The sequence below is a fragment of the Penicillium paradoxum genome, assembly GCF_028828445.1.
Source record: "Penicillium paradoxum strain IBT 22861 chromosome Unknown utg000003l_segment0_segment0, whole genome shotgun sequence".
In the NCBI taxonomy this organism is placed as follows: Eukaryota; Fungi; Ascomycota; class Eurotiomycetes; order Eurotiales; family Aspergillaceae; genus Penicillium; species Penicillium paradoxum.
In genome coordinates, this window is record NW_026643181.1 from 1,868,007 (window position 1) to 1,891,151 (window position 23,145).

The window sequence follows — 23,145 nt, forward strand, 5'->3', positions numbered from 1 at the left end:
CATAATCGCGTTGTGGATGGTAAATCGAAATTATATTGGGTCACTTGAGGGTTGTGGATATCGAGACTCTCGCACTTTTTCACTACTGTTTGGCCAAGACGGCAGAATTGAATCAATTAAAGAAAGTTCAAACGGTTCAAACGGTCCAATGTGGACCGGTAATTCAAGAAGTGCCGACAACCCTCTAGATGCTCCATTGCAGACATCAGAAGCATCAACCATATAAAGGCCCATCGCTGTACTCGGAGGTCGGAGGTAAGAACTAGGTAGTAATATTGTTACTCAAGTAGCTTTTTACGAGATTTTCGAGTGGTTCTGTTAAGGGATCAATCGACGTTTGCATAACATCGGTTATAGCGAGTGAAGGCAGAGAAATGGGGGTTTATGTGAAACACACGATATGCAAGCTGTGCCAGACCAAATCAAACAGGAAGCGTAGGAAAGGGGAAATATCAGGAGTAGTTCATAGCTAGTCACGAAGAACTGGGAAAGTAATTGTTGAAATCCAGCCTCAGCCAGTCGGCAAGTTTGCAGATCCTGTTCTTACCGTCTGTTTACCCATCAGAGAAAAAAAAGGAGAGTGTGGACTTCCACGCCACTAAGTGGCCGAGATATGACCGTGTGTTGGAGGCCCCACTGTACTTAAAGGAGACGCGAGATTGGATGCCAAGCCTGCTGTTCTTCTCTGTTGGGCCTCGGTACTTGGCCGATCATGGAGAACTTGGAATTTGGAGCCCCAATCGTGCATGTACATATCCGATGTTGTGCTCCGGACGGAGTACAATCTTAGATCCCCTGTTTCAACTACATCATAACATTACTAGCTTGGTCGCCAACCACCCATTTATGTCTGGATCTCAGTAATTCTGAAGCGAAATAGAATCCATATTTTTTTAGCAATATATTGTTCCCACAAAAGATTAGGTTGCCGAGAGATCCATGAAAACTCTGCGGGTTTGCCTCCTCAGCTCGTTACGATATATTTCTAACACGGTGACTAGTATATATTAGGGACCCCCACACATCATGGGAGACATGACTCGACGGCTGGCTGAGCCAAGTATCGGCGCATACTCCGTACTCCAAATTAATATGAACATCCGCCGGTATATGCAGAAAATGTGTTGCGCTAACAATATTCGTGCTCACTAGAACCGTTGATCGGCCAGGGGAGAAAGAGAGAAGAAAAGAAGGATCTTGACTATAGAAAAAAGATAGGGAAATATCATGTCAGCTAGAGGTTCAAGCTCGAACCATGTACTCCGAACGACGTACTATTAAAGCTCGATGGTTCAAGCCCAAAAATTTCTGTGCCCCTGTCTGAACGAAAATAACCGGAGTGGAGACTTCGGAGTTCGGAAAGACGGAGATGCTCGAAGCATTGATTGGTGCGTTAGATTGGGGATACCACAGCATGGCCCTCTCGTGGGCCAACGGCTATGGTGTGTTTATGTACTCCGTACGGAGCACAACATAATGATCTAGATTTAGAGAACATGGAACCAATGCACCCCACTCGTTGGGCTTTAATATACGGTCGTGCACGGAGACGATTTTTGGGCATCTTTTAGCGATGGAGATGAAGGATCGGTTCTTCGGGTTAGCTATCGAAGGGAGCTTGGCCCTTGGCTATTCTAACAACACTCCTGCTCAAGCAATAAATGACACACAGATATTTCCGATGCCATCCGCGAATCTCCGTAGATTGGCTAGCTGCCTGCATCTCTGGCACGCATGTATCCCATATAGCCGTCTTCGAGCCACCCCCACCTCCTTTGGGGATGAAAGGGGGTGGGGGTGGCTCAAAGACGGCTATAGTGCGTTTTTAGCAACCACCTCAGGTGCTATATTCTTATACCATCTCCGTATTAAGGTATCAAGGGGATTATCTAATAGGAGTCACAGTGTGATTCATTGGAAAGAAGGAATATGACCACGATCGCAACTAGAAACTCGGATGCCATGGAATAAAGGTCGACACTCACAGTATGGTTATATATGAATTATTAGGCAACCACCGTGCAAGCGCTGGAGACACCTAAATTAACCGGTTTGGTTGCCTGAGCAGACGAAGATTTGTTCGTGGCCGTTGCTCTTTTACCAAATACAGCAGACCCTGCCCATTCGCAGATGGATTGGGAAAATTTGGGCTAGCCATTGAGGAAATACCCCAAGAGAGAGGGAACCATCTTTGTCTATTTTTTTTAGATTGAATGGTGGCAGAAGTTGTTAAATATTGCTCAATACGGTAGTTGGCCCGAACATTATCAAGCCGAAGGATGAGCGCCACTGCAAATTTAGGCCTCCACTTGACATCTAGCAACGTTACAATGGTTTGAGAACTTACTCCGGAAATCGGAATTGCCAACATTAACGGAAGCTGAAGAATGATATTAGATGCTATTGCCTCGGAAGCAGCGGTTAAAAAGGCAAAGACTGTAAATACCCGGGCATACACTACTATGTGTTTCTCTGGGTGAAGTTTGGAAGTTCGACCCGGTGGAGACAATCAGGCGCCCAGACTGACTTGGTTCATTAAAAATGGATTTCATGATCTCTGTCACTATATAAATTGTAGAAAATTTACCTTAGGGCGTAATCCATTTCTGTCATTGCACGGCTCCACAAGAGGAGGATGTGGTCGGAGAGCTCCGGGGCATCTGTAACAAGCTAGTTTGGGCTGGAAATGTATTCCGAGATGCGAATGAATAATGAAGGATTGAAGATTCACCCAATTCACTGTCAAGGGAAACACCTTTAACATGGTGATTATCCGATATTCGAAATGGCTGACCACCGGCCGGCGGATATGCCGAATGTAGATAACTTTTGTTTTTGTGGACAAAACTTCACCCTTTGCTGTAATTGGGTTATTTGTATTTTGAAATTTTGTATTTGAAAACTGCAGATAAGCCACACAGAGACAGGGAGAAAGAGGCAATGGACATTGTAGGTGATTCCCGAGCCCATTTCTGCCTGAGGCACCAAGGCGTCAACATGTATTCTGTACACCCTGACGTCTTGTTAGCTCTCTACCTATGTAGTTAGCAACTACCTTTTCTGATTAACTGATCTGTCCAAGTTAAGCAACGTGAGAGAAGGGTTGCAATAACCCTGGCAAAATGACCGTGTCGCACACCAATCAGAGGTCGAATCCTTCGCGTTTCGAGCTATGGAAGTTTAGAATGGAAGCTCTGACCCGTCAAAGAAGGAGTGGAGACGCGAGGATCAATGCTTGTCTCTGGAAGGACGCTTAAAAAAGGCAAACAGAAAAAATTCCGAGATCATCAAGATAGCAGAACTTGGGTTTTGATGAGGCTATACTTCTTTGTCTCGACAAATGACCGGAACTGTTTCCGATCGAGCGGAATCGAATCCACTACAAATTGACGAGTACGGCATTGCACTTTTAGCCGTTAGGCCACCGAACAACTAGTTATCTCACGGTCTTCAGTCTCCAGATTTCATGCATTGAGGCTACATAACACGGCTACCCATCCGAAACAGGCAACGCCGAACTAAAAGAGGATCCAGATCCTGAAAGAGTTTTCAGATTGAATCCCTTGGCTGCAGCCTTGACGTGGCCGATCGGCCCTTATATCGATTTTCATTTGCAAAGCGACTAAGACACCAAGACAAACATGACTAGCAGGCTAAGATTTGTTCCTTGGTATTGACCACGAGGTCAATGTGCCCCCTCTCTCAGCCTCACCTTGCCTGTTAGCCCCAGAGGACAAGGCTTCACATCAATACGATGTTTACGAGATTCCATCGTCTCATTGGGCAGTTGAGGAAAGCTAAAAGTGGAACGCTTTTTCACTGATCAAGATGAATCGAGTTCGACGGACTGGGCTTTCGTCAAGTCTTTATATCGTTTCATATTCTTTCAACTCATTCAAGTCATGCAACTCATGAAACGCTTTTTAATCGAACAAAGACCAGTGGGGGGCCTAACGGGGACGAGTGCTTGGCCTTCGCTGACCGCAGTTGAGCCTGCAGTAGCCGGCGCCACTGAGCGATGGGACTTGGCAATGCGCACTTCTTTAATAGTGTGACATCCAGGACTTTATTTCTTGGATCTAAAAATGGTGCTACGATACCAAGGGTCTATGAGCCATCCCTCCAAGAGGGGGAAAAAGAGACGAAAAGCAATAGCGAATCCTCCAGAACAGTCGCGATGTAATAGGCATACCGCTTCCAATTAATATACGCACAACCCCTCTAGCTGCGTGAGAGCTAGAAAACAGCGAATTGGAAGACAACAAGAAACGACCCCGTCAGCTGCTTTTGGAAGTGCACAAAACAGACTCGGTACATGTAATCTGCGCCTAAAGCATTCATTAATTGTGGAGTGGCCAGCCCGAAGCCATTTCCCCAATAATGCTCAGCCTTGTTTGAGCTGTGACCTCTCAATTTCTTTGTCTTCTTGCCTGATGCACTTTCTTTTTCTCTTCCTCTGCAACTCTCCTATATACTGCGGTGTATTTGAAATCATCTCCTGCATATAGTCTTGAGCGAACGTCAACCCCTGTGCATAATGCTTGCGTCCCAACTGGTCCGGCCACTGCTAGCATGGTTGGCTTTGGCAACCATCACAGCAGCACAAGATTCCGACTTGCCATCACCGACGGGATCTGTGTCTGATTCATCCTCGACTCCTACAGCAACCTCCTCGTCGGGCCCGGCGACCCATACGATCAAAGTTGGACACAAATCCGACCCGCATCAGTTTTCTCCAACCGACATTAAGGCCAACGCGGGCGACTTGGTTGTCTTTGAGTTCTACCCAACAAACCATTCCGTCGTGAAGGCTGATTATCTGTCCCCGTGTGTTCCGGCAGAGGAGGGCCTCTTTAACTCTGAAGCCTTCGAGGACTTTAACCAGGAAAATGGACAGATCATTGGACCAGTGAGTAGAATGGTGTTCTCGCCTCATTTAGTAAAGCAGCCTCGCTGATATTGGCAAACCAGCCGCCAACATGGTCCCTGAGAATTAATAATACTGAGGTACGCTTTCAACCTTGAAGGAGAGATACACCACCCTGAAGCAAAGCTAACGATGACCTACTACAGCCCACTTTCTTCTACTGCACAGCTATAGACTCATGCACCAAGAATGGAATGGTCGGAGCAATCAACCCTGTATGAATCCCAATCTCTGTCGAACAGCAGATCTGCGCTAACTCTGTAATCTGCAGAACTCATCCCAAACGTGGAACACACAATATCAAAAAGCTTTGGTCTACCCCTACATGCTAGTCCCAGGAGAATCCCCACCACCCGAAGGCGAAGATAGCAAGTCCAACGACGATAGCGAGTCTGGCTCATCGCAGGAAAGCCACCACAGTGGACTTAGCAAGGGCGCCATTGCAGGCATTGCCGTTGCCGCTGTGGTCTTCGTGGGCATCCTGATCGCACTATTCTTCGTCCTCGGCCGCAACCGTGTTTACTCGCAATGGATGTCCTCTGAAGATGGACGCACGGAACGGACTGCACGCTGGGCACTATTCGGCCACGGTGATCAATACGGCAACACCAAGAGTGAAGGTGGAAGTAGTGCGGCCGGCGCAGGCATTAAACCACCTCGTAGCGATATCACCTCTGTCTCCACCCCAGATCCAAATTTCCGCACATTCTCACCCGGTACGGAAGTTGTCTCAGGGCCTGGATCTCCCTCTGCGCAGCAAGGCCATTGGAGCTGGAACGAGCCTCCTCAAAACGCTCGTTCTTCGGGACCTACCGAATTGGCAGGCCATCCTATTATCTGGGAAGCACCGGGCAGCATACCGAATCGGTAAAGAGGGATCAAAATGGGGATATGGGGGACGATTGGTTCCCCTCGACTGTACATCTGCTGAAAGGGGTGCTTTGTGGCTTTTGGATCTGTGGAGTTGGTGTTCTAACTGGTTTGTTTACATGGGCAAATGTCTCTCTTTGTATATATTGATACCTGTAATTTTCCCTTGTCTTTCTCATGAACTGCAATATCTAGATATGTCAGTGTCTTTGCTTCAGCAATGAGCAATCTGACACCTCGGTTCTTCGTATCTCAGATTCCCTCGTATTCCCGAGTCTCACAGCGGGGAAGCAAGGGTTTGCCCGAGCGGCGAAACCGCCCGACGAGCATTGGCCCTTGCGCTGCTTTGACGGAGTACTCCGTACTGTATTCCTGTTCATGATCTCAATATCAACCGAGTTAGATCTCGATCCACAGGGATATCTACGAATTGGACCACGGGTAGATCAAGCGCTAGGCCAGACGATTGCCGCAAAGAAACAAGTGCAATCAGTCACGATCCTATCCCAACACCCGCGCGAAGCGAGAACTGCCTGACCGCATGGAGGTATCAGACGTATTGACTAAGCGCATAATACAAACTATGATGAGGACTAATGTCTTCAGCCCCCAAAACAGACAGGAATGGTTCCACGGTCCGCCGATCATAGGGTTAAGTGAACTATCATTATATCGCTTTGTATCTCTATTCTATAAACGCATCGGCATGTTCAGCTATAGTAATTTACCATACCAGGCTGCTGTCCTCCTATGATCATGACATCAGTGCTCCCATTGGATGATAATCCGAGCTACGCCGCTCAAAGTATACCTGCAGCTCTTCGCTACGAAAACCCGGTTTTGGCCGACGAACAGCCAATCAGCTGGGAGTGGAATACTGCACATGATGAGTCTCTACTACGTTACTGAAGAGTGGCTTCTATAACTTTAGTCGTCCAGTCGGCGAGGATTCCTAGCCATCGGATAATAGTGGCTTGATGATTCATGGTGAGGCTGTGCTATAAGAACCTGGGAGGACGTTCAATCGTCTCTCCATAGATGAGAGACGCGAAGGAGTCCTAAATACATTTGACCAAGTAGACAGAACACAGTTGGGATCAACGTGCAAGATGCGAGTTCTTCTCGTTATGGACCCGATGTCGTCTTTCTTGGATTGCCACAATGTATTGAGTGATATGGCCCAAAAGTGTAGTCAAAGCATTGCATCCAGAGGAAAATGTAGATATTGTGGCATCTTCATTCGGGATATTCTGGTCTCTTTCAGCGCTTCATTTGCCTATGGCACTGGCATTTGCCAATATTGTACAGCCCTGCAGTCGACGGGTAGTTTCCCATACTAAAGACAATGCTTGAATCCTTAGACGCAGGTCGTAACTAGTGAAGCTCTTCCAATGCGTTTTGATTGTATGAACTCGAGACCCTCCAGATAATGACCTCAAATGAAATATAACCAGCAATCCCCTCGATTGCATTCTCGCCGACGACCGACCGCGGCCATCCATGGGCAAGGATAGGAAATAGTTTAAATAAAACTGAACGATAAGGCGACGGAAGAGGACGATTGGGGTTCAAGGTGCTCGTCATATAAGCAGACTATCAATGAATGCTTCTGGGGAACCGAGTCGGAGTCGCGCGGTCGAAGAGGTAGGGAGAGATGGAGGGTAAAGAGGAAGGACCAGGAAGGCTGTGCTGTATAGATACGGTTGTAGCTAAGTAAAATCAAAGATATAAGAGTACATAACCGTAGACTCTGACGGGGCTTGCGGAACGGCGGAATAAAGTCCATGGCTAAGTGGAAGGAGGTATTGAGATGGAAGGAAATGGCCAAAAATTCCAATATGAAAAGCATCTGAGTGTTCGATAAATTCCGAGCAAATGTTTGATTTGATCATCAACCCTATAATGTTCCTTTAATCCCAGCTGCATTCGTTGCAAGGTACTTTTTGTACTTGAAGCTGATAATGAGCATGTTATAAAGTATCAACGTGCTAAATCTTAGTATTACAAGTCATAGATGCGAGAAGAGTATACAGTCTGAAATTGAACAAGAAAGAAAGTATTATTCAAAATGATATCATATAATGTAGGCTCCGGAACGGGGAATCGCTTTTATGTTCCAGAAAGAACCCGAGATCCAAAAAAGGGAAAATCAAGGAAAGATTTACTCTACAGCATCGGTGATACAGCCTTGGCTGGCATCGCGGACAGTTCGGGCGTATTTGCCCAGAGTGCCACGCATGGTAAGACCAGTCTTGGGAAGGTCACCAGCAGCCTTGCGGGCTTCCCACTTCTCCTTGCGCTCGGCGAACTCAGCATCCGTGAGTTCGACATCAAGAACGCGCTTCTCGGCATCGATGGTGACGATATCACCGTCGTTGACAAGACCGATGGGACCACCGACAGCGGCCTCAGGGACGATGTGGCCGATCAAGAAACCGTGAGAACCACCGGAGAAACGGCCGTCAGTGATGAGGGCGCAGGATTTACCGAGACCGGCACCCATGATAGCGCCAGAGGGCTTGAGCATTTCTGTGAGATTATTAGCGTGATGATCAGTGATCATGTCGATTTGTAACACATACCAGGCATGCCAGGGCCACCCTTAGGACCGCAGTAGCGGATGACAACCACAGTCTTCTCATCCTTCTTGATCTCGTTGCGCTCCAAGGCAGCGATAAAGGCGTCCTCTCCGTCGAAAACGCGGGCCTTGCCGGTGAAGGTCATACCCTCCTTACCAGTGATCTTGCCGACACTGCCACCAGGGGCGAGGGAGCCACGGAGGATCTGGATGTGACCAGTCTTCTTGATGGGGTTGGACAAGGGACGGATGATCTTCTGGTCATCGGGGAAGCTAGGGACCTTCTCCAAGTTCTGAGCCAAAGTCTCACCGGTAACGGTCATACCAGAGCCATCAATGAGACCCTCCTTGAGCAGAAGCTTGAGAAGGGCGGGGGTACCACCGATAGCGTGCAGGTCAGCCATGACGTACTTTCCGGAGGGCTTGAGATCAGCCAGGAAAGGAATACGGTCGGAAACGGCCTGGAAGTCATCAATGGTGAGCTTGATGCCGACCGAGTCGGCAATAGCAATCAAGTGCAGCACAGCGTTGGTTGAGCCACCGGTGATGTTGACAACGACCATGGCGTTCTCGAAGGCCTGGCGAGTGAGAATGTCGCGAGGGCGGATATCCTCAGTGAGCAGCTTCTTGATAGCACCACCAGCGGCAAGACACTCGAGGTACTTGGCCTGAGAGTTGGCGGGGTTGGAGGAGGAACCAGGAAGGGTCATACCCATGGTCTCAATAGCGGAAGCCATGGTGTTTGCGGTGTACATACCACCACAGGCTCCCTCGCCGGGGCAGGCGTGACGGATAACGTCGAAGCGCTGGGGCTCGGTGATCTCCTTGGTGAGGAATTGACCGTAAGCCTGGAAAGCGGAAACGATATCGATATCGGCGTTGCCCTGAGTAGCAGCGCAGCCGGGCTTGATAGTTCCTCCGTAGACCATCAAACTAGGACGGTTGACACGACCCATGGCCATCAGCACACCGGGCATGTTCTTGTCGCAACCGGGAATGCTGATGTTGGCATCGTACCACTGTCCGCCCATAACGGTTTCGACGGAATCGGCAATCAGATCACGACTCTGCAGAGAGTAGCGCATACCGGTGGTGCCCATACTGATGGCGTCACTGACACCGACAGTGTTGAACTGGAAGCCAATCAAGTTCTGGTCCTGCACACCCTGGCGAACCTTGTTGCTGAGGTCGAGCAGATGCATGTTGCAGGGGTTACCATTGAACCAGACCGACGAAATGCCGACCTGGGCCTTGTTCATGTCCGCCTCCTTCAAGCCAACGGCGTAGAGCATGGCCTGGGAAGCACCCTGTGCCTTGGGTTGAGTGATGGTGCGCGAGACCCTGTTGAGGCCTTTGTCCTCATTCTGGAAGCGGGGAAGGGTGGTAGAGAGAGCCCGACTGTGAAAAAAAATGGACGTCAGCGACCGGAAAGGCAATGACAGCAATTGATGCCGTTGGAGATGAATCGACTCACACGGTGACGTTGGACCGGGACAAGCTCCGGAGAGCGGCGGGCACGCGCGCCCGAGTCTGAGGAAGCATTATGAGAGAGGTTTTGAGGAATTGATCCAAAAACCACACTGCACCAGATAGAGCAATTGGATTGAAAGTCTGGAGAAGGGAGGACCAAGAAATAAAAGTGTCAACACTTTTGGTAACGTCGGAGAAGGAATGCTTCTCCCCGGCCAACGGACCCCACCCGCACCAATGACGCGCTAGTTGATGTCAGCACAGGGAGCTTGAAAGCTTACTCGGTTTATACTCGTTCGCTTTACCTACGGAGTATAGCATTGGATTCGGAATATGAGGCTCTTATGATATTGAATATCCCAACGCGCTTTCATTTGGGCGAATCGACCAAGAATTCCGGGACGAGTCACCCAAGCTCCTTGGGAGCTCCGAAACCGGCCTGACAGTGAGATAGATCATAGCATTTCAACGATACGAATATCATAGCTATCAAATCCTACAGCGATGTGTGATGTCAATGGATATCATGGAGTATACATTATCACCGGATACTGAGCCGGTTAGCTCATCAAAATCAAGGGAATCAGTCCGCTGCTTATTGCTGTGATGCCTGAGGCGTCCAGGTCTCAAGATCGGGGTCTGGGGTCTGGGGTAACAAAGTCATGTGTATCTTCATCCCCATGTCTTCACAAGAGATATATTATTTTTTTGATACTACGTTTTTCTCGTTGAAATTTGGAACGAGTGTGTCCTTGTCTCATTTCGCCTCATTTCTGACATCCATGGTCATCCACCTGGTAGATACGTCATATATATATTCCGCTAATCGACCGAAACTGTCTTGTTAAATAAATGGATCAACCATCAGTTTGTCATAATGGCAAGGACATTGATATTGCAACAAACAGTACTTTTTGCAGAACACCCCGAGAGCAGCGTGGGCGCATGTGGATGGGATAAGGTTATCAAAGTTATCTGATCAAGATGAACCGTACATCGATGAAAAGCTTGGAAGCTACCTAGATCGCATACTCACAACCCTATAAACATTCACCCTCAAGCGAGTTCACCTTGCATTTGATCATCTATCCAAACCCTTGAGCTTGGCATCCATTGGGGATAATACTAGGGACTCTGTGTGACTATGAAGAGGCCTGTTGTAAGTGGGATGCATCCACGATCTAGTCCTCGCGGTTCACATTGATACTTGACGGCGAAATAAGTAGTTTCTTGTATTCAATTCACTGTACAAAGCATATCTAGTAGCTTCTAGGTAGCTCGAGCACCTTTTCGCTAACATAATTTAAGATCATCTCCCGACTGACAGGTGCGATGCGAGGGACGAAACATTCACGCAAGTATCGTTCCACATCGTACTCCACCGCATATCCCATACCACCATGCGCCAGCACTGCTCGTTCACAAGCCGTGAAGGCAGCTTCTGCAGCTAGATACTTGGCACTGTTACATGCCACACCAATCTCATGGAAGGGAACCGAGCCATCGTTGGTATCATAGAGACGCGCTGCATGGTAGGTTGCCAGCTTCGCCGCCTCGAGCTTCATGTATGCATCAGCCAACGGATGCGCCACACCTTGATTCTGGCCAATTGGTCGTCCAAATACCACGCGCTCCTTGGCATATTGTGAGGCCTTCTCCAGAGCAGCATAGCCGAGACCCAATGCCTCACCGGCGAGAAGGCATCGCTCTGCGTTCATGCCGTGGAGGATAATCTTGAAGCCTTGATTCTCAGCGCCGATCAACGTGTTGGCAGGAATCTTATAATTATCGAAGAACACCTCGTTGGCATCCACTGCGCGTCCACCCATCTTCCGAATTTTGCGAAGATCAAGACCGGGATTTTCACGGTCGATATCAATACAAAAGAGTGAGAGTCCCTCGCTGGTCTTCTTCACTTCTTCGATGGGTGTGGTTCGGGCGAGGAGAATCATCTTAGATGCCACTTGCGCACAGGTGATCCAGATCTTTTGACCGGTGACTGAATACCCGTCGGCTGTCTTGCTAGCTAGCGTTGTGAGCTTGAGGGTCTCAAGACCGGTGTTTGGCTCTGTGACACCAAAGCAGGTGCGCCACGTGCCATTGATAATATTTGGAATGGTGGTTTCGAGCTGCTCCTTGGTGCCGAACTTGGCCAATGGCTGTGTTGCATACACGTTGGCGTGAATAGCCTGCGCACCGGCCATGCCCGCGCCAGATTGTGTAATGGTCTGCATCATCATTGTGGCCTCAGAGATACCTGATAAATGGTTAGCTGTCTGATTCACCCTTGAATGTCTTCACTTGTGCAACTGTACCTAAACCAGCACCTCCAAGTGATTCTGGCAAAGCAATGCCAAGCCATCCATCCTTAGCCAAAGCAGCATGGAATTCCTTCGGATCTTTTTCTTGTTGGTCACGCTCTTGCCAGTAGGTGTTGGGGAATTTCGAGCAAATGTGCGAAATAGCTTCTCGCACTGTGAGTTGTTCTTCCGTGAAGCCGGTCATTCCCATGATCTCGCGCCGCCCTGAGGTGGAGAATGCTGCGCGAGTCTGAGGAGAAACCCCCGTTCGACATGAAGCACGGATAAGTGCAGCACTCTGCGACCGCAGAGTGCGTTGAAGTTGTGAACGATACATGGTTGGAATTAAATTTAATGCTTTTCAAAGCTGCTTGGTTGAGGTTCAATATATACCCCATCCCTGTCCAGTTTGTTCGCATATAGCCGACTCGTGGTCTTGGCATTCTGGGTCTTCGGCGTCTTGGGCCTCGGTTGAATGACGTCGGGGGTTTTGGTTTGTCGCTGGAAATGTGTTCGCCCCGTTCACTAGATCATCTTAATTCATTGATGGCATCACTGAATAGCCGAATTGGATGTTTAGCTCGGAAAGATCACAGTACACAGAAGGAGGGGAGATCTGATCAAGGACACCGCAGGAGACACCAAAACGTGCATCTCAGCATACGACTTCTAACCCTGGATCAATCCTCAGCATATGATGCGCAAGTGAGAGCTCGCAAAATCTGATCCAGATGGTCCATCAGAAAGGGGAAATTATAAAGCAGCAAATTTCGCCTAGATGGAATCGCTCTGCAGGCTTTTCTCTTCTTTAAAATACGCAGGAGATCATAGGACGACCCGAGACGAGAAGCTTGAAGATATTGGGGCTATACTCGATGCCATCAACCTGGATTTTGATGAGGACAAAACTCCCTGATCCCTAGGAGGCAGGTCTGCGCTCTTTCATCGCTGTGACATTGGAACTAGCCGGCTTCAATCAAAGTTACCACCGGAACAGGTTTGAGCGCTCGCTTTTGGGGTTAATCCTAGGTATTTATACAGAGACATGTCTACCAACAGTTGATAGATGTCGGGGAATGGTAACCTTTCCTGGATGATTGTCCAATTTGGCTCATAGAATGTGAAGTTGATGACCTAACAGACGTCTCGCAGAGATGATTAGCAGCCAAAGAAACCCCACAGATACGATGTGCTGAAATTTCTTTATCGCAAATATTGCTGTCAATGCCGACTTCTAAATATCCTCTTGAGCCTGCTCATTTTGTACACCGTACTGGTGACTACATGAGGCGTATATCCATGGATTTGCTAAATACTTACAAAGAAAGGATCAAATCTCCACAAGTTAATCTGTTGAGCCAAGTCTAGCTTTACTATGTTGGAAGACCATGCGATTCTGCAGTCTCTCACAGTGTAGGCCCGTCGGAGGTTGACTCTCCGAGACGCTTCAAACACGCGTCGCCCCACCAAGATCGCGATGTTCAGTGAACAAAGATGTACATCTCAGTGAGATGCATGGAGGATCTGTTAAGAGAACGTCATTTACGCGCAACAATGGATCTATAAATTCCTGCAATAACATGTGTTTGTCACGATATCATCTCACTCAAGGTACATTCTCTCGAACGTAGTGAAGTGGAGGGAGCATGATGTGAGGGCTTTGAAAGCATACAGCTTTATTTCAAATAACTAAAATCTATTTAAAGACAGATTATGGTAGCGGAGAGGGTTCGTCATGCAGTCAATCAATCGCTTCCTTCGCCTGGGCTCTGTTTCGCTTTTTCTAACAGCTCAAATTTCCGAACAACCTGTAGAGTAGCATAATAGCTAAACGGCAAAGCGATGAACCACAGACCTAGATTGATACTAGCTGTGGCAATCAAAGCAGTCGGTACAGCTTGAACGCCAAATCCGACTGCAACTGCAGCAGTCTCAATTCCACGGAGCAGTGAACTGTACCGAATTTGATCACCGGGTGAGTCTGATAGATTGCCGATACACCAGTAGATATAGTTTTCGACCAAGCCGAGACTGATGCGTTCAAAGAGATACAGCCCAAATCCACGGCCGAAGGTGCGTTGATTGCCCCAATCCAACACAGGGTTAGTGTGTCGATACTCATTCTGAATGATGACAGCCCAGATCCACGTGGCACTGTTCATGAGTGCAATCAAGACAAATGTGACAATTGCTCTATGTTTCCGATTCCTCAACCACGGGAGATCCACCAGAGATCCACCCAACCAAGTCGCTAGTGTCCCGACAACAGCAGACATAAAGCTTCCAAGCGCACGCGCGCGAACGGTGAAATAGGTCGCAAGATATGTGCCAGGGTATGCTTGAATCCAGCCAAAATACCAGAAGAGTGGGATAAGGAGTAAGATCGATTTACTTCTAGCCAGTTGCCACATCGCGCGGAGCTCTTCACGCCAATGAATACCGCGAGGGGCCTCAATGCGCGTTCCATCATCTCGTTGGACTTGCTCCGGGTTTGACAAGAGAGGACCTATGATAAGTCCCAGACATTGGATAGCGATGAATGCGAGATATGTCTGGTACCCGACCTGTCCACGCTGGTTGACCTTATGGTTTATACCGAGTGACACGGCTCCGCCGATAATGTTGCCGAAATTGCGAAAGGTAAACCAGGTTGCAATATAGCGACCGCGCTTATGTTGCTCTGGGTATCCTGTTGCGACGGCACCTTCAACACTCCAGAAGAAACCTGCGCTTATGCCGCAAGTGACACAGCCGAGATACACTAGCCATGTCGCGCCAGTGCGGTTGTTCAAGTACAGCCCTGCAGCATAGAGCGGGTACCCGAGTGAGCCCAATGTCAAGGTCCAGCGGAAGCCAATTGCATTTGTGATGAAGGGACCTGCGAAACAGGTGATTGTCATCAAGGCGTATAGTAAAGCGTTGGCCGTGTTGACTAGGTCTGGGCTCTGGGATCCGCCCACGCCCAAACCATTCATTGCACTCCATATCCCAGGCGCACAGAATGCACATAATCCTACAATCAGGATTTGGAATAGTGTGCTGTAATAGAACTTTGGACGAGGTGGTGGTGACGGCTGTTCATCCTGACTTTCCACAAGCGTTGACACATTGTCCTTAGCTTTGGAGCTCGTTTCTGAGGATGTTGAACCCATGTTGTATTTCAGGCAAGTAGATAACTCACACAAATGTGTGATTTGCCTTCCAAATGACGGCCTCGCAATTTTATTTTATATTTTTGGATTGCCGCTGTTTTCCTCGGTATCTCTCCCGCTCATCTGAATGCCCAGACAAGCACGCAACACAATAAGCGCATGGCATAATGAGAGATCGCTCGGCAGTTGGAATGAGACCATACCGGGCTTTGATGGTGTCTTGTATCACGAATCGGGAAGTACAATTCGACAATATTCCGATATCTCGGCATTCGTGAGGGGTCGTGAACGGAACTACAAATGCACAGCGTGCGCTTAGCTGTATCATCTTAGCAACCCCGACATCCATCACAAGGAACTTCACAACACGATAAGAAAACATGGCAACAACAACCGAAGAGCTGCAAGTCAACCAGCTTCGGCTGGAAGACACCTCTTCGCTCGTCGCATTCGAATCTTTTGACCTCCCAACGTCTAACCAACGTATTCTCGGGCCACCTCACCCGCAGAACACAGTTATCCCGCTTGCGCTTCGACCCACCAAGACCAATGCCAAGGCAACTCTCGAAGCGGTGGTAGAGACAATCAAGTCCCTCCAAGAAAAAGACGGCATTCTTACCAAGAAGCTCGCAAGGCATGGCACGCTACTGTTTCGAAACCTACCGATCTACAACGCCGAGGATTTCAGCAAATTCGCGCACGCATTCGGGTACAAACCCCACGAGATTATTGGCATTGTCGTCGATCGACCACTTCTTGCGCCAAATGTCGCCCCCGCAAACGAAGCGCCCAAGGAAGTATTGATATACAACCACAATGAGTCGCCGCAAGTACCACATGCGCCCGAGTACATCTTTTTCTATGGACACCGAGCGCCAGCCAAGGGTGGAGAGTCACCGATCGCTTCTTCGTTGGAATTATTCAATCGCGCACAGCAAGAGATTCCCGAGTTTATCGCCGAGCTTGCGGAGAAGGGTATTTTAAGCAGAGTGACGTACCGAGTGGAGCAACAATATGAAGGAGGATCCACACTTCGCCAGGCCTTTGGTAAAGAGATTCTGGATGGTGATGATGAGGAGACAAAACGTCGCAAGATTGAGGCTCAGATTGCCCGCTATGGCAGAGGAGAGCATACCACATGGGAGTGGACGGATGATGGTCTTATCTTGACGCACCGTTTGCCGGCGATTCGTACGCAGCCGGGAACAAACTTGCCGACTCTGTTTACTGGGTTGGCGGCCTACTGGAAACGTATGCAGTTGGATGTCGAAGCGCGCAAAAATGTCACTCACCAGTTGTTTGGAGATGGGACACCTATTCCGGAAAAGTATCTCGCACACTTGGCGAAGATTACGGATGATATTCGGGTACTGCACCGTTGGCAGGAAGGGGATGTACTAGTTTACGATAATGTTATTGCACAACATGGAAGAGAGCCGTGGGAAGGTGAACAGCTGGACCGAGTAGTTATGGCAAGTCTATTCGATGGCGAAACCGTGCCTGGTGCGTATGGTTTTGGGGATTGGGCGCAGGTTGTGCAAGCTCTTGATTGAGGTCATTGCTTATCCATGTTGGCGCTGGAATAAAGCATGTTATAATCCCCCGCTCAAGTCACAAATCCAGTCTGCTTCTTCAGTAAATTTCAAGTTCATCCGTTTGGCTCAAGTGCACTCTTCCCCTCATAAGTTATCATATATCATAATGCCGAGAATGGCGACATGGGCCACGAGAAAGGTGGAACTGGCAAAAGCACGGTCCAGTGTTAACGAAACCACACAGTCTTTATACTATCCGCACGAGACCACATTAGGTATAGACAGTATCGACCAATCATACCTCGTGTTTCTTCAAATTGATGAATCTACCTGAAACTGATTGATCCAGATAGCTCTGAACGCTCGCTAATGAATGAGGATGCATACTTTTCACAAGATATAAGCTGCGCAAAGTGCGTCCTTCAGCCTCAACTCAGCCAATCTGGGCATCTTATGAGCCTTTCTAGATGCCGTGAGATCTATCACTGCGAAACCTTTAGTCGTGGTGCGATTGGCAGAGGAAAATGTTCCTTTTCTTCGATCATCTCTGGTGAGGTGTCTTCACTAGATAATTTGAATATGATATTACGCGTCAGCAAGAAAAAGTGCGAGAAAAAAACAAGAAAAGAACTATTCGAAAATGGCAAAAACCAGTTGGGAAATTATAAAATTAATCTTACAGATACTGGAATGATGCATGGAACTGATAATACTAACTACTCATTTCAAGCAAATTGACAAGCATTGATTGTATAAGAGAGGGGAAAAAAAGCTAAACAAACAGGGGTAATAACATATGTATCAAAGCTTGAGTCCAATGGCGTCCAGGCAAACATGTTTGTCGTCGTATACTTAGCTAACATTCCTCTAACAATTCAAACACCTGGGCAGGCTGCCAAGGGATACGAGGCAGAAGAAGAATTGTGTACTTGGCGAATATTTACACCTTCGGTAGCGATCTATGTCTACGGAATACTTTTTTCTTTACCTACATAATGTTTAGCAGTAGACTGCTACCAAGACCTACACGTCCGAAACGCGGCGCTAGTGCGAGGGTGTACTATGCGCTAGGCCTCTCGACATAAGGCTTATTCGACCAAGCCCTGCCATTATTTGCGTTTCTCTTGAGCCGCTTTGGGATCTTTCGTGTAAACCAGAGACCTCAGGAGGGATGTCACTGGTAGCACAACTGGCTTGTCCGTTTGTTGGCGTACTAGGCTAATAAAAGAATTTGAGTCATAGATGAGAAGAAATTAAACGGTGAGTGTGTAACAAGCCCAGGCTGCGATGTATGAGTCAACTTGGCTGAATGCAAGCATTTCGTGCTGACGGTGATGGAACATACCCCTCATTCGACAGGGGTATGAACATCCTTAGCGCACCTCGATCTTGAAATTGCGGCTACAAACACCCCTTTTGCCTATAATCAACCGGGCTCCCGACGTTGATCCGGCGAACGATGACTCGCGATTTCAAATGCAAAGTGCGATTTCAAATGCAAAGTGAGATTGCATAACCCGTACACCAGTTGGCTAGACCTTCAAACGATGATATAGGTTGCCTGGTTTGGCTAGCACTTTGTTCGTTTCCTAAAGAATACTCCTATTTTTACTGTCACTGCAATTGATCAGTTGTCTCAGTTGAATTTTGTTAATTGTCGTCGGTTTTCATTCGAGAAGTTACTACGCCGCATTGAACAAAAAACAAGCAAAGATGTCATCTCCTTTTGACGCATCCCCTACTTTCTCGATTGAGAGTGAGCGACTCCAAATCTCGTACTTCTTACCTGACTCCCCCGAGCACTGTGATTTCCTGGTCAAACTATGGAACACAGAAGAGTTTATCAAAACATGCGGCCGCACTGGCGTCGATACGCCAGAGAAGGCCTCCAATTTCCTTCGCAATCGCGTGCATGCCGACTACGCCCGAAACCACTACGGCATGTTTCTAGCCTCTCTGAAGCCGCATAAGGATGCATCATTGGCAGAAAGCACGCCCATCGGCTCCGTGTCGTTGATGAAAGGCGAGCCACCGAATGCTTATCTCGCACCCGACATTGGATACGCGTTTCTACCTACTCACACCGGGAAAGGATATGCGACCGAAGCCTCGCTGGCGCTACTGGAATATGCGAAAAGGGAACTCGGGGTCGATTCGGTGTTCGGGTTTTGTGGCAAGGAAGATACTCATAGCGCGAGGGTGTTGCAGAAGATCGGTCTCGAGTTTCGAGGATCAAAGAAATTGAGAGTTTTTGGAGGGAAGGAAAGTGCTGTTTATGCGCTTCCTGCAATGAGCCAGGATCTGACGGTCTACGGATTGGATGATTGATAAAAGGTGTCCTGAGTGTGAACAGACGCGCGTGTGCCTAGGATGACTCACTTACCGTTGCCCCCGGGGCCCCGGGGCCTGCGGGCCTGCGGGGCTGCGGACCGCCCCGGGGGTGATATCAGGGACTGCTCCTCTTCCCTGTTTTCGCATGATAAAGCATTGGAAAACTTCACGATGTTGGTATTACCTCATGATAGGTAGAGACCAAATGCACAATATCATGGATTCAAGGTTATACTGGTTATTATCAAAAATCTAAACGCTGAGAATTACAAGGGTACCAACAAGAACCAGTGGATTTTAGCAACTGGTAGCATTCTAAAAAAAATAAACTATGGGCATGCATGTTTTGATCAAAGGCCCCATAAAATGGGCCTCGATCCCCCAGAACGGGTGCAGGTCGCCTCTACACAAACCCACCGACCATATTTGGGTGGTCAAAGTCCATGCAGCAGTTAACGGTGCCAGAAATTGCTGGGGGGAAATCTTAACTATGGGCGTGGTCTGTGCACGGGCAAAACGCCATAGAAACTGGGCCACCCCCTTGGGCTTCTGGGTGACTTTTCGATAAAGTCACGTGTGCCACTCTACATCGCCAACTGGCGCATCCGTTTCTGCCCACCTGCCCCGCTCCGGATAATCATCGCCCCGATCCTCTCCCCAGAATAGTGCCAAGACTCACTACCTGACCTAAAGACCAGGTCTAATCCCTCCAGGGCCGCGATAAACCAAGGATCGGTGTCATTAACATTCCCAAGATTGTCATCTCCCAAATCCAGTCATTGAAAGTCCCACCGCCCCTGTGACCACATCAATTTTATGATAATTATGGGAGCGTCGCACTCACAGGATTGTGTGGACATCGACACTGTCCTACAGAGGACTTCTGCTCATGGTGGAGATCGAATTTACCACCCGAGACACACAGCGGATGCGCGCCAGACTTTTGATATTCTGCGTCAAAGGCTGCCGGCGGAAATCGTCCTAGAGATCTTAGAATTTGCCCAATACTGGCTGCAGTCCTGCGTCCAGAGGGAAGAGCGAATAAGCTACACTGAAAGCGAGTGTCATGACCGGACTGCATATCTGAAATCATATCCGATTCGAGGCGAGAGATCTCCCGTACGACAGATCAATATCCACATTTGGAGCCGTGACCAGGGATGGAGTAGCTACCGTGAAGATCATGGCACTTTCAAAAACTCCTGGACTTGGTTCGTGCTCGATATTGATAGACCATCGGGACGAGAAGATATATCCAAAGATGAAGACTTACGCTTGGCAACCAATGTTCATGCCGGGAAAGCTCTTTATCATCATGAGATTACGTATCGAGCAGACCAAAACCTGCGCTGGATGAAAAAGCTCCAAGCAGGGGACCGGATCTCAGTCGTCCCACGTGCACAATTTCCTGGTTGGCGAAATATCGTGGAAAAGGCTGCCATTGAGATCTATACCACTCCTGACCTATGAGACACGTGCCTGAAATAACTTTTATTGGTGTTACAACTAGCCTGCATATCTCGGGGTTCTTTCTTTACACATAATCAAGCGAGGGTCGAAATTTTAGCATACTCTTCCAACCAAATTTATCGCCGCGTCCCCGGGGATAAAATGGCGGCTATCTCTTCGTAAACAGAAAACACAATACCACCGCTCAACAGGAGTCGACCAAGTCGCATGGAGCTACCTTTCCAGAATCCCCGAATGCCATAGTCGCGGATCACACTCCGGGAGGCCTCGAGAATACCAGCTCCTTGGACACCCTGCGCACGGGTCTTGATGGTGTCAAATGGCTGTGTGGCGTAGACAGTAACCACACCGGCTACTGCGCCGATACCGAATGTCGTGAACACATCTGTCTTGATGCCTCTAGCTTTGGCACCTTCTCTGAGCATGTTGTAAGTTCCCATGCGCACCGCAGAAGTAGCGGATTGTTTCATCATCGTGGATACAAGACCCCGATAAAGCTCGGTGATACCGTGCCTTTGCACTAAAACTCTAGTCGCGTGTATACTGGACTTGAACTGGCGAGCGCCTTTGGCATCATCGATTCTGTCGTCATACCGGTTAACACCAATGTCTTTCAGTCAGCCATAATAGTGACTACTCACAATGCGGTCTTGATTCGCTCGGTGGGAGTAACTGCCAGTACACTCTCTACAGCACCAGCGGTCATACCCGCTAGCATACCCCGACCAGCTGAGAGAACACCGCGATCATCCGCAAGAGCATTGCGGATAGTGTCATACGACACAAACCGGACAGCCGCTTTTGCTGTTGTACCCTACAGAACTTGATCAGTATTTTGTCAATCGGCCGGAATACAGAAAACTTACGACAACAAGAGTCGAGCATCCTGTATAAAGAGCGCCGACACCTTCTTGCCTGGCGACTTGAACGATGAGACTTAATGGATTCGATGTGCGGATGGCACCATCGTTCAACAATTGAACACGAGTTTTGGAATACTCAAATGGATACTGCAACCGTCAGTTCATGCGCGACTCAGGCCTACATTGCCAGCGAAAACCGACCGTGATGGCTGCTTCCACTCCACCGGCAATTCCTCCGGACACAAGGGAGACCCACTGGGGTGTGTGAAGCTGAACTGTGTTAGCCGGGGCATCGATACAGAATTGACTACATAGCATACCCTTTGCGGCTTCTGGGCCGCAGGCTGCTCTGGTTGTGAAGCAACAGATACAGACATAGTGCGTGAAGTACAGAGTAGAGAGGAATTAATTATGTTGACGAATAGGGGTCGGCATGGACCCCTGGCGGCAATCCCGACTTATACCCTTTTTGTGGGGAATGCCGAGCCCGGGGAGTATGGGGGCGAACGGAGCATGAATGTCCGAGGGAAATGGAGCTTGCGCGCTTAACTGTCCCGCCGGGGAGGGATTTCGGGCCTGGACTTCTGCGAGCAAATCGTTTAATCATAATTCACCTTGCAATACTCCACCTAAATGTTCTGATATCCCGTCACAGGACGATCTACAGAGATTCAGGCTTATGGTACTCCGTACATACTGAAGGTATGATTGTGGGGTCGATGGATTAGGGCCGTACCGATTCTCCGAGACATGTGAATGGGGTTTTCCCTCAAACTGAAAATACAAGGATCATTACTTCTTCAATAAATGTCGAATAAACTAGACACACGTCGAAGCTTGATGTGGAGGTATGGTTCATAGCTTGAATTGTATACGCTGACAGGTGGTTCCCCAAAGACGGTTCCCGGAAGCGGTGTACAACTGCCCGAAAGATCATCGTTCGACCGAACTATCCCTCGGACCTACCTAGCTCCATACGTGCCGAACGGAACCTAAGCCGACAGCAGTCTGTGATTCCCTAATTGTAGAGCCGTGCATCACATGAAGGATTACTTTTTCTCGCCGCGAGTTAGGGTGGATAGGTGGATCTTGTCGTTCAGTGTGCGGTCTGTGGTGTAAACACAAACTAGGAGAGTCGCTGATGCATTAGTGAATGAAACGAATGAACAGAGGGCGAAGGGCAATCAAAGCTGAAGTAGAGTTGAACTCACCTGATAAAGGAGAAGCATGGAAAGACAAGTAGTTTTCGTATATCGTGAAGTGGTATGTTTCGTATGAACTAAACACAATATCGTTGCCCACATGACTCATGAGGCCCAAAGTGCATGTGAGGATGAGGATATTAGCGCGAAGACTTAAAGCAAGGTGATGGATTAGCCAAAAGGAAAGGCAGAGAGGTGAGACTTGTTAAAGAATATAAGAAGAGCAACTTTAGCTCAGGATGGTCAATATATCTTTATCGGACCTTACTGATTGGAGTCTTGGGCATATTGAGAGCGTTTATGCATTAGAGACATCTATGTTATTTATTTCGAGCCCAATCACAGTTACGTTAGTTTAGACAGAGGAGCTCAGTGCCCCCAAACTTGTCATAAGCTTTAGATAAAGTACAGGATGTGCAAAGTCAATATCGAATCCTCTGTCTTGGA

The 23,145-nt window shown here is 48.4% G+C and overlaps 8 protein-coding genes across 8 annotated transcripts; 4 read left to right on the top strand and 4 right to left on the bottom strand.

Annotated features, from left to right (window-relative positions):
• Positions 1-4,537: 4,537 nt before the first annotated feature.
• Positions 4,538-5,798, top strand: N7457_002612 (cupredoxin domain-containing protein; the record flags this gene model as incomplete). The annotated part of the gene is made up of 4 exons (XM_057173658.1): positions 4,538-4,909; positions 4,972-5,007; positions 5,074-5,142; positions 5,199-5,798. The coding sequence occupies 4 exons, from the start codon at positions 4,538-4,540 to the stop codon at positions 5,796-5,798; spliced, it is 1,077 nt and encodes a 358-aa protein (XP_057033809.1).
• A 2,160-nt stretch (positions 5,799-7,958) lies between these two features.
• Positions 7,959-9,917, bottom strand: ilv3 (dihydroxy-acid dehydratase ILV3; the record flags this gene model as incomplete). The annotated part of the gene is made up of 3 exons (XM_057173659.1): positions 7,959-8,326; positions 8,380-9,773; positions 9,850-9,917. 3 exons carry the CDS (start codon positions 9,915-9,917, stop codon positions 7,959-7,961), a joined length of 1,830 nt encoding a protein of 609 aa, XP_057033810.1.
• A 1,187-nt stretch (positions 9,918-11,104) lies between these two features.
• On the bottom strand, positions 11,105-12,482 carry N7457_002614 (acyl-CoA dehydrogenase family protein; the record flags this gene model as incomplete). The annotated part of the gene is made up of 2 exons (XM_057173660.1): positions 11,105-12,102; positions 12,161-12,482. 2 exons carry the CDS (start codon positions 12,480-12,482, stop codon positions 11,105-11,107), a joined length of 1,320 nt encoding a protein of 439 aa, XP_057033811.1.
• Positions 12,483-13,890: 1,408 nt separating this feature from the next.
• Positions 13,891-15,297, bottom strand: N7457_002615 (Major facilitator superfamily domain general substrate transporter; the record flags this gene model as incomplete). Its single annotated transcript, XM_057173661.1, has 1 exon — positions 13,891-15,297. One exon carries the CDS (start codon positions 15,295-15,297, stop codon positions 13,891-13,893), a length of 1,407 nt encoding a protein of 468 aa, XP_057033812.1.
• A 380-nt stretch (positions 15,298-15,677) lies between these two features.
• On the top strand, positions 15,678-16,850 carry N7457_002616 (uncharacterized protein; the record flags this gene model as incomplete). The annotated part of the gene is made up of 1 exon (XM_057173662.1): positions 15,678-16,850. The coding sequence occupies one exon, from the start codon at positions 15,678-15,680 to the stop codon at positions 16,848-16,850; it is 1,173 nt and encodes a 390-aa protein (XP_057033813.1).
• A 1,695-nt stretch (positions 16,851-18,545) lies between these two features.
• On the top strand, positions 18,546-19,160 carry N7457_002617 (GNAT family N-acetyltransferase; the record flags this gene model as incomplete). The annotated part of the gene is made up of 1 exon (XM_057173663.1): positions 18,546-19,160. One exon carries the CDS (start codon positions 18,546-18,548, stop codon positions 19,158-19,160), a length of 615 nt encoding a protein of 204 aa, XP_057033814.1.
• An 828-nt stretch (positions 19,161-19,988) lies between these two features.
• On the top strand, positions 19,989-20,633 carry N7457_002618 (uncharacterized protein; the record flags this gene model as incomplete). The annotated part of the gene is made up of 1 exon (XM_057173664.1): positions 19,989-20,633. The coding sequence occupies one exon, from the start codon at positions 19,989-19,991 to the stop codon at positions 20,631-20,633; it is 645 nt and encodes a 214-aa protein (XP_057033815.1).
• A 116-nt stretch (positions 20,634-20,749) lies between these two features.
• N7457_002619 (Mitochondrial carrier protein) lies at positions 20,750-21,873 on the bottom strand (the record flags this gene model as incomplete). The annotated part of the gene is made up of 5 exons (XM_057173665.1): positions 20,750-21,215; positions 21,275-21,447; positions 21,500-21,643; positions 21,698-21,766; positions 21,817-21,873. The coding sequence occupies 5 exons, from the start codon at positions 21,871-21,873 to the stop codon at positions 20,750-20,752; spliced, it is 909 nt and encodes a 302-aa protein (XP_057033816.1).
• Positions 21,874-23,145: the final 1,272 nt, after the last annotated feature.